At 43.0% G+C, this 11,331-nt stretch overlaps 1 protein-coding gene across 1 annotated transcript in view; it reads right to left on the reverse strand.

Moving 5' to 3' along the window:
• The window catches only part of ablim3 (actin binding LIM protein family, member 3), a 48,373-nt gene extending 37,042 nt beyond the window's left edge, over positions 1-11,331 (reverse strand). The window contains exons 1-2 of the mRNA XM_073487120.1: positions 11,257-11,331; positions 2,181-2,318 (exon numbers count right to left, since the gene is read on the reverse strand). Of these exons, the coding sequence (XP_073343221.1) occupies positions 2,181-2,318; positions 11,257-11,269 (151 nt within the window). The 5' untranslated portion in view covers positions 11,270-11,331. The remainder of the gene's footprint in view (positions 1-2,180; positions 2,319-11,256) is intronic.

Here is an 11,331-nt window from a genome sequence, read left to right on the forward strand (position 1 = left end):
ATCACAATTTATCCAATCAGGACAGAGAACTCCATAAAGAGGCGGTGCCGTCTGCTCACGCACAGAGAGCAGGATCCTCCTGTTTGCTGCTACTGTATGTCTGATGATTACTGGGCTGTGGTCATATGGTGACGTAGAGAGGAGAGAGGAGATTGCAAACTGCAAAACGGACAGGAAGTTAGCTTAAACGATGCTTACACCAGACATGTTGTTGCTGATGGTCAGTCTGGCCACCTTACCATCAGACATGGGTTGCCACAGAGGTGTATCTGCTGTGTACATGTACATAAATAACATAATCCTATCTAATCAATACTTCAATGTCCATTTTCTGTGCTGCTGATGCAGGCTCCACCCCAGCCCACGCTCTGACTCATCTTCAGTCTGCCCTCCATATTTTCCAATTATCACTCCTTAAAAAAGACCAAGTACATGGTTTTCTCCACCTCCACCAGTGATTCTGACTATCCTGCTGTTAAAACTTTAAATGGCACCCATATTACCCTTCGTGAGTCATACCAATACTTGGGGATTTGCCTTGAAAGCAGACTGTCATTCCAGACTCATATTCAACATTTGAGTCAAAATTAAAAAATCAAATTTGGCTTCTTGTACAGCAGGGAAGCTTCTCTTCTTCCAACTATAAAACTATTTTTCAGTCTTTCCTCGACTGTGAAGATATTCTGTATTGTCAAGCTGCCCCATCAACACTTTGCATTAGCGGTTGAACACTGTGCATCATCACACGGTTGGATGGACTTCCTTATAACAAATAAGAAGTAGCTATCTCTTGTTCTTCACTCTACTGCTGTAGCTCCCAAACTACCTCATCTCTTCTCTCATTTAAATCTAATAACGTCCAATCCAATCCTACAACCAGTTACTACTTAACCTTAGATATCCCTCATGTGTGAACCTCAAACTGCCCTCAAACTACAGTCTAACATCCCCCTTGGAGATTTTAAGGCTTTACTATGATGTTTCATTAAATTCCTTGTTTAATGTGCAGCTGTTTCTCTTTGCGGAATGTGTTCTTGTGTATGTTTCTCAGGTGTCTCTCTGTAAAGAGATCCTAATCTCAATGAGACTGCGTGCTTAAACAAAGATTAAATTTAACTTGAGGGTAATAACGCACAACGCTTTGGCTTTCAACTATAAAACAATGTCAACGAAACTCAGTTGAGCCCATGAGCAAACACAGTGGGAGAGAAGTCCATAATTCTGCAAAAATGATTGTGATTATATGACTGTTAATCTATCTGGCTGTTTCTTTCAAAGTCATCTCAGTCAACATGGTACTGTGCACACTTGCTCCGGGCCGTACATCAGCATGACGGATAACATTCCTCGCATCTTTGATTTCTAATTTGCACACGCACACACACTTGACTGTCATGAGCCCTTTTCAGACCTGCACTCAACTCTACCAATGCGGCGGCAATTTTACATGTCAGCGTCATGTCTGAAAAGGACTCTGAGTCATCTTTCCGGAGCATTTGTTTCTACAGTCTTGCTGAGCCAAAGAAAAAAAAAAAGCCCATCCCATTCATCAGATGATTAGCGTGCTAACTTTTATGCTTTTATACATGTAAAAACGTATACAACACAGGTAATTCCTTTTAAAAAAATTGCAAAACATTACAGAAGACAGACACATGCCACAATATTCCTGTTGTAAGAGGACATGAGGATTTTGAGGATTATAGACTGTGTCTTTTGTAGGTCACCAGTGCTCACCTGTAGAACTGCAAAGCTTGTTGAGATAGTCTCATTAGACCACAGCATACAACCGAAGGGGAAAATCCTCTCCAAGTTGGCAGAGCAATAACAAGCTACCTTAGCAGGAGCCTATAAGTCCCCTGCAAGGCACCTCTGATCTGTTCCAATCCCCACCGTTGGCTAATAGTAACACTCAGCAGGTACACTAGGAGATGGATGAACGTGGGGATAGTGTATATTTGTCAGTGTGTGTGTGTGGGTGTGTGGAAGGTAGTGACCAAGATAGATGTCTTGTTTCCAGTCTACTGGAACGTTCGCCCCATCTTATTTAACTTTAATGGCATTTATGGTCAGGACCACCCACACCTGGGGACTCTGTCAGACAACATATGTTTCTGTGCAGCTGTTTGTCTGCTCTCACACTTTGTTGTGTCATCTTGGATCAGGTTGTCATGTCTTACCGGTGCAGGTGAAACACTTGACGTGAAAGTGGGTTTCTTGTACTCGCACCACCTCTCCTTTGCATACTTCCCGACATCGCTGGCACCGGATTGGTCCAGAGCTTCGGTCACCACCTGCAGAGCCTTGGTGATAAGCTGCTGGAGACAAAAAGACACACACAATGAATATTGTGTTCAGGTTAACTAGTTTGCTAGCTAGCTAAATTGTTTGTTAAGCCCCATTTGGTTACTGTCGCTACGACTGTCAAGCTTTCAATTTAATGATAACAGGTTACCGTTGCAAGCTTGTCATTTTTAGCTGGAAACTGTCGGCTTCATGAGTTGGTTAAAAATGCTGTAGGCTACACTCAATGGCAACATACAGCACATATGACATTATGCTAAACGACTGAAGCTAAAGCTGAAAGATCCAAGTCAAAAAGTCATCCTTATATGATGCATGTAAAAGAGACAGAAACAGTTTCTGAATATGGGCTGTGTGGATTGAGTGTTTCGATACTTTCACAGTATTTGTATTGGACCTTGACCAGCTTTATGATCTAAAGACATATGAATATCACTGTCTATAATATGGGACCTTTAAAGCAGACAAAAACACTACATTTTTGCTCCTGAGTTAAAAAATCATTCTCACAAAATCCAAACTCTTTATACATAGACTATCACTTTTAATGCCTGCTAATGAAGTTAAATATTGGCAGTGTCCACTACATAAATGTGACCCGGACCAAACATTTATCAACATTTCAACACAGCACAGAATGCTACAAGTGAACCATCCACAAAAAATAACATTATATTAATTCAAAATCATAAAGGATTAACATTAAGCTCCTCGAAACTGCTTTTCATATTCAAAAGTTCTTCGATCTATGCAGCAATCCATCAGTAGAACCGGGGCTCTGAGCACACAGACTGTACTAACTGTGTGCAGTTCACACAATAAGATCAGTGTGTAGCTCTGTCAACACTTGTTCTGAAGCTGTGAGGTCTGACACCTATGTAAGCTGGGTAAGCTCCAGGCTTCCTCTCCCACTGTCTCTGTTTTTCACACACTCTCACTCACACACACACACACTGCTGCCAGGTTAGAAAGTGGATGGATCCCCTTACCTCATTATGCATTAGCTTACATGACAGACTCCTGCGAGCCCGACAGCTATTTCACATCGTCAGGAGAGCCAGTTCTCACACGCAGCTGAAACAGTAATGAAATAAGTGCTTTCACAAGCAAAAAGGTCAAACTGATAGATTAATTTGATTTTAAACGAGTTCCGAAAATGAATTCATCTTAGACCTATAGAGGCTTTTTGAAGGTCCATCTACTCCTCTAGATTATAAACAGACTCTCTTATATCCACAAGCAGAGAGCCTCCCAATACAAAGAGTGTGCCAGAACAGCTGGGCTCACAGTCTCTTATTTTGCTCTATCCTCCTTAAGGAGTATCTGAGTGGTCCTACACTCTGTGGAAGTGGTTTAATGGCAGGGTAACCAGCTGGCCACACTGCCTACCTGAATATCTGACTGAAGAGACTTTGCTGCTTCACCAGCACCAGCAAGCACATGGGCTGGCGTGACAGAGCTACTGAATCCATTTCACTGGATGAATCCCGAAGGACTCGCAGCACTTAAAAAGTCTAACAGCGTTGCATGCTTCAGCGTCTGAGCACCCTTTGCATGCTCCGGATCTGAAGATGGTATATGTATAGTGTAAGCTACAGTGCTATATATGCACTGAGTGTGAGGGCATGTGAGAACGTATGCATGACTGCATTTGTTTATTTTCCTGTTCAGAACAGGAGTGTGGGCACTGGAAATATGCAAGCATGATTAATTCCCACTCCCAATCTCCCACACTCAAGTCTGTGTTAGTTCATTGTTTCTCTCACAATGCTGGCAGCACTACCGGGACCCACTACCCTGCCTGTCAAATAATGACACTCTCTTGGAAAAGGGCTGTTGTATATGTGTGTGTGTGTGAGACCGGGCAAAATAAGCCAATCTTTTCTTGTCATAAAACCAAATGAGCAACACTGATCCCATCAGGTGTGAGTGAGACATAATGGGAACTAATGGCAGTACAAGCAAGCCTGTGCCAGCGCCTACTGGAAACACACAGGACATTTATTTACACTGCCGACCTTCTGAAACTGGGCCAAAATAAACCTGTGGCACAGTATAACAGCCAGGTGAAAAACGAACATCAAACCTAAGAAGGTGCCGAATGGAGACTGTCAACACATAGCTAAATTATACACAGGAGCAGGGTTCAACCGAGGTGAAAAAAAAGCAACAATTCCTGCTAATTGTCAAGTATATTTTACTGAATGAGATGCTTATTTAAAGGTGCACTATGTAGTTTTGATCCTCAGTGATTTTATTTATGCCTAAACAACCTAAATAAACTTTGTTTTCATGACTGAATAAACTAAATAAACATGGAGGACAATTCAATTTTACACTGTTTCACTTTGTTTATATGTGGCGGACCCTGCCACCCTTTCTGGGGACCTTCATTTCCTCTGAGAGCAGCTTGTTTATTCAGTTATGGAAAAAAAATTGAGTTTGTATTATCAACTCATTAACATTGTATATATATAAAAATTCCGAGTTTAGATTTATCCTTCAAAACTAAATAGTGCCCCTTTAACTTAAGCTCAGCAGAGAATCCAGGTACACAACGAACTCAGGAGCTGAAGCATTACATAACTCCATCAAATTGTGTCAGTGCGTTCATTCTCATTGAACGCAGCCAAGCTCTCTCCTCGGCTAAACCCATTACTGAGTCCTCCAACAACACTCCATCCTCTCCCATGCTGAGGCGTTTAGTCATTCTTCTAATGATAGCCACCAGACTACAGGTGTAATCCACTGACTCCAAATCAGTGGCAAGTGCCCGAGGAGAATATGGCCTCCGGCAGACAGGTGATAAGAACAGGGCCGGGGTCAGAGAGGCTGACAGCATCCCCAGGGACCGAGAGAGAGGCTGCTGCTATTTCTGCCCCTGACCTGACAGCCCCAGGGAAGAACAAGCTGGGAGCTCAGTCACAAGGGATGCTGGGAAATCAGTGATGACGAGTGAGTGGAGTGAGGAGTGGGTGAAAGAATCAAAGAGAAGCAATATAAAGAATGATGTGGTTGAATTATTAAAGGGAAAATGTGTTGTTTTAGAACCCAGGTATGCTTTGTAGATGCAGCTTTTGCATGAGTGCTCGTGGGATCTGGTGCGCACTGATTTAACAAGTCTAAGTCAACACAGTCAAATGAAGCCGCTTATATGTAAATGATACCTACCTGTAGCTTAAATGCTAATGAGCTAATGTCCACAATCCAAACTATAGTAATTCAGTTGCAAACATAAAACAACTATGACAAATATGAAGATGTGGTCATGTGAGGGAGGGTTTGTGACCACAGGGTGTTCCTCTTCACAACCCGTGCATCTTGTTCACGACTGCTTGCAAACATCAGTTTACACAAATAGACATATTACAGTTGAACTGAGTTTTTTCACATTTAAGTTTTTGGCATTTTCTAAGCCAAAACCTAAATCCTATAAAAGTACTCTATAGCTTTTCGGTGGAGGACATCTTCAGTTGTCAACAAATCTGAACAGCAATAAGGAAAGCTGAAAGCTGAAGCCACACCAGAGGTGTAGCAACATGTTGTCCAGCTTATCGCAACAAGATGCTTAAAGCCCCCCCTCCAGTGTATTTTGGCATTATTATGATATTTCATATTTTTACTTTTTGACAAATAACTTAATTTTGTGCTCAAACGTTAAAAAAAAACTCTCGAAGAGAGTTTGAGAAGCCATAAGAGCAAAGGCAGTGTCTCCCAAAATGTGAGCCATTGGCTCAAGTGTATCTGGTGTTAAAGGAGTTACATGGTTCTTTTAAGAAGAACGAGAGAGAGCAGCAGTGTTGTTGATCGGAGCAGAGGGAAGGTTTACCAATCAAGTTGTCTAGTGGCAGTAAATGTACACTACAGGTTACAGTTTGCCCATGAATAAACTCTGCAACTACTGAATCGCTAGGACAGCGATCTGTTTGTAATAGTAATGGATTACACCTGACTATTAACTACACCCCCATTCTCTGTTTGTTGACTGTTAAAGAAGAAACAGCGGCTGGAGTGGAACTTGAAAAAAATTCCCTGTATTTGATATATAAACATCAAATATTTTCCACAAAACCAGAGGGTGTCAATATCTAATATTACTTATGTCTCTCTTTGGCAAATTGTAGGCATATTATTTCATTTAGAATCAACCACGGATTCATTTAGGGCCCAAACCATTGTCGGGAATAAAGATTTACTTGCTTTAGAAATTGAGAAACATGATGTTAAGCAATAACTCAAAGCCAAGCTGCACAACATCTCTTCAGGTACTGACTGAAAGTTACTACATTCATTTTTTCCTACAGTTTAAAATGTGTGCTCTATCATTTAATGAGGAGCTGGAACCAAAAGAGTGGCTATTTCTGTCGCATGGATGTGGTCTGGGTATGAACTGTCTGACCAAAAAACATACTTAGCTAAATTATCCTGCAGACCAGTTCACATTTTATGGATTCATTTTGGTTGCTTAATGCTTAATTGAAAAGCTGCACATTTGTTTACAGGAAGGAAATAACCAATCAATATGAGTAAGAACATCATTTATATAGCCCTACATATAGAGCCCTACTATGAAACTATCTGTATCTAGCGAACATGACAACATGTTCTTTGTATTTTAGAGGAACATACTCTAACATACTATCAAACCAGTACTGTATACCATAAGCATGTCCTCCTTGTCCATAATTTAATGTTGCCAGTGATCAGATGCCTCCCTGCCTTCCCCTACCATCCCCTCTTTATCTCCCTTCGTCTCTGTCAGGACCTTGACCAGAAGCATTCATCAGAGCCATGATACTGTCCAGTGGTGTCTCAAACATACTGTCACTCTATGGAGAGAGAGAGAGAGAGAGAGAGAGAGAGCGGTCAGACTGCCGCTGACAGTCTGAATGATCACTCAATCCTACCAGAAGCCAAGGTCGTGGAGACGGCAACCTTGAGGACACAACCCACAGTGTAGCCACGATGGTGGAGCTTTGATCTGAATGAGTCCTGTTCATTTAAATTATAACACATCTTAGATCTTACAGATTAAATGGCAACTGGATGGTATTTTAATGCAGTCTTCATAATTTCCTCTTTACAAGGGCTTTAACTGTTGTTTAACTACCCCCACTAAATACCAGTGCGGTAACCACAATAACCCTCGCTGTAAATAAAAAGGAAAAACGTGCCTAATTTTATGTTGGCCTGTAAATACACGCCAGTTGTACAGGGCGTCGCACTGTGAATATTCATGTGCATCCCAGCATCTGTGTTTGCATCTGTGCATCTTTGTCTCCCACCTTTGTTCTCAGTGTTATTGAACTAAGGCGTCTGGCAGCACGAGTGATAAATGGTGTTTGGCTCTGGTTTGGACTGCTCACCAGATGAGGCAGAAGAGCAGGAATCATATATGATCCAGCTCCCCTCCCTGTCCACCCTCGTTCCGACTCATTCCCCCCATAAAACACAAAAACACAACTGACATCAACAGAAAATATGCAGTGTTTGATTTAGCACTGTCCGATGTGTTCATACATTCAATTTATTTTTCCCCTTCTCGAATAGTGGCCTTAGAGCGACACTTTCAGTGGGTCATTGGATCATTCTGTCCATCCATACACAAGACAAAAAGTGTCCCCTTGACAAAGACAAACCGTGAACTCTGCTGCACTTTGGTCACTGGGGGATGAATTCTTGCTCTAGCAGCAACAACCGCTTCTATTGCCGCCGTCACGTCAAAATAGTCTTTTGAGGTATTACGATGAGTTCAGTTCAAAGCAATCTTCAGAAAACTTCAGCGCTGATGCAAAAACTTGTGCTGATGCAGAGTAAATAAGGTGTCAATCACAGCAGGTTGTTTGAAGACCTTTTTTGAACTGTCACATAAAAATTTAAACATTTAATTAATTCATATCAACCAGTAGGTACACTAACGGATGGTCTTTTAACTTTATTTACCATCTCTCAGAGGCACAGCAGTATTTTAAGCTCGATGCTAACATGAGCTTACTAAAATTGCCTAAAATTTAGCAGGACTGATGACAAAATGTAGCCTATGAAAATATTAATGAGGTAATCGCAATTTCTTGTTGATTGTGCTGCGATTTAACTCTTTTTCCCTTCCTTCAGCGTTTTATAAAGGTTCTTGTGCATGTAAAAGACCTTGAATGTTAAAAAGGTCAAAGTTCAAACCAACAGAAGCTTCTCGCTTCCACAGAAATCCCTGCTCCTGAAACGCCTCGTCAGCAGTCCTTTAATTCTGTGACTTTGTGACATCACACCATGTCGCACATTTGCATAATTTATGCCTAGCGGCTAGTCTGATGCATGTAATTATTGATTTAGCACAGCTGCTCTGTTGTTGTTAGCCGTGCTGGGCCAGGCATGTGTGAACTGACCAATCACAGCAGACTAGGTATTCAGGAGGGCCTTATGGAGACAGGAGCTAAAACAGAGCGTTTCAGACAGAGGGTGAATACAGTGCTGCAGCACTGGACAGAATGAGAAAACTGTGTTGTTTTTTTGTCTTTTTAGCATTAAGGCATGTAAACCTATTCTAGTGGTAACCCAAAAAATATTATGTTAATGAAAATGTTGCATAATATGTCTTTAAGAAATTAAACTCAAATGTGTTATTGGGTGGCACTGCTTGATCGTAGACAGAAACGAAATTCAACGCGCATCGTAGCATCACGCTGGAAAACGGGTGAAAAACAGCGATCCATCCTCTGGTTATATTAGATATCTGGAGTAAATTTCAGGTAAATTCATCCATCGGCTGTTTAGATATTCCAGTCTGGATCAAAGTGGTGGACTGACCAACAGACAGACCAGCATTGGCATCCGGGGCACGACAGCTAGTGCGGCTCAAAAGATATACCTGATGCTCATTGCCAAACTTATCAGACATTCAAGCCGTATGTCTTAATCATTAGAGTTCAAGCATGTCTCTTTAAAGTTAAGACACCCAAATGGGTAATGCCTTTCGGATGTGTTTTGTCTGATGCTTGAGAACTCTCTGTTTTACAGAGAGGAGGAGAGAGAAGGGGAGAGGTGTCAGAGCTGTCTTTGATGCATGGCTCTGCAGATCCCCTCAGGTCCCTGAGCGCAATGATCAGCGTATTGATCAACATGTGTTTTATCACTCCCTCAAAACACTGGATCTCAGGGCTGGCTAAAATTCTGCAAAACTGCAGAGGGAATCGTCGTGCATCTGTGTTTCTTTCTCAGTATATGTTGAACCAAGGTTACTTCCACCAGAAACTCAACTGATAACACCCACAGTTCAGCCTCGTCCGCCAGCCAGGCAGAAAATAGCAGTCTGACCACACACACACACACACACACACACACACACACAAAACCCAGTGACCATGAGAGATAGAAGGCCCAGAAGATGAAGACAGACAGCCAGAGCGGTGTGTAATTACTCTGCGTGTGTCGATGGCCTCTGGGCTATCACACCCAATGCAGCGGAAAACACGGCACGCGGCGGCCCGGCCTAACAGGCCTATTCATGTCCAAACCTTGAGAGTGTTGAGAGTGGAGGGGAACATATGTTTGACTGACTGGAGGGAAGAGGCTGAGGAGAGGAGAGGAGGGAAGGCGTTCTTTCCTCAGCTCTGATGCCTGCTGTGTTTTTATGCCTACAGCCAGACTACAGACACATGTCACACCACCATCTGCCAGCGCTGACATGCACGCACGCACGAACAGCTAAACGCAGACAGTTTTGCACGTAATGACGCGCGAGCCGTACTATAACCACAGGTTGAAGTGTTGTTGATGTGTGTGTTTGAGGAGCACATGCTTCTAAATCACAAGAGCCTGTGACAGCTCTCCACATGCTGGCTGCACATGCTCCTCCTCCTCCTCTTCTTGTGTCAGCTGAGAGGAGCATTTTGAAGCTCAACAAAAGAATTCTACACATTTCTTCAGCGAGCGAGGGGGCTGCGACACCACTCCCTGGCAGGCAGGCAGGCAGGCAGGGCTCGGTACCATAGGGTTAAGAGCACCGGATGAATAATGTAGTGCCACACAATGACAGGGTAGATTATGAATGATGCAGTGATACGGTTCCTCCTGTAGACACGGAAGCACATGACAGCGTCAGTTCTCTGAGCACCTGGCGCACGTCAACCTCAACTGACAGCTAAGGGACAGTTTTTCAAAAAAGTCTTCCCTTGGAGAACCGACCAGTGATAACTTGTAAAGACAACAAAGTGGAGGCACGCACACAGCAGATGACCCACAAGCCCTACAGGGAAAGCCCTGATTCAGCTGACAGAGGATCAGGGTCACAGTCAGCTGATACAAGGTCAGCTCAGCATCATGGCAGCCCCTGGGCCGGAGAATCTGACGGGAGCTCCTCAGGCTGTCAGACTTATTCGTCATGTGCTGCATCACAGTGAGCCAAGCTCCACGAGAGCAGGTCAGGGACCTCCAGCTCAGAGGTTTCCTGCTCCTGCAACTACACGTTAGAGGACAGGTGGGAGTTTTATGGGGCGAGGACAGCTGAGAGTGAGAGCTGGGTGGTCTCCCAGGAGAGGAAGGACGAGGAAGATGAAAGAAGGGGAGAAGGAGACATTTGGAACAGCTGTTGTGTTGATGAAGAATCCCAAAAATGCTCCTCTATGAATGAACTCTGGGCAAATGCTACTTTGACCTACAGATATACTTAGCTCTCACTCTCTAAGCCCTCTGAACCTGCTCCAAGTCTATTACCGGGGCTTGGCACTCTATTTCACAACATCATTTTCTCCTGGTTGTAAATAAAAAATCACAGTTTAATTGAATATTATGGTATGTTCAGATGAAGTGAGTTTACACGGGTTAAACCTGGACTTAAAGCTGATTTAAGTTGCCACTTTCTCCTCCATCACACACAGGCTACTATTGTTCAGTGGTCTCTCATCTCTACTATAGGTATTGTCCTTGCGCTGCAAGTGCGCGCAAGAATGGACTTACCGCTGGAACTCATGATGCCCAACGTGCTCTTATCTACAACAAAGCGTCTCCGTCGACAATAATCCCATAAAGCGA

Source organism: Pagrus major, chromosome 18 (assembly GCF_040436345.1).
Source record: "Pagrus major chromosome 18, Pma_NU_1.0".
In the NCBI taxonomy this organism is placed as follows: domain Eukaryota; kingdom Metazoa; phylum Chordata; class Actinopteri; order Spariformes; family Sparidae; genus Pagrus; species Pagrus major.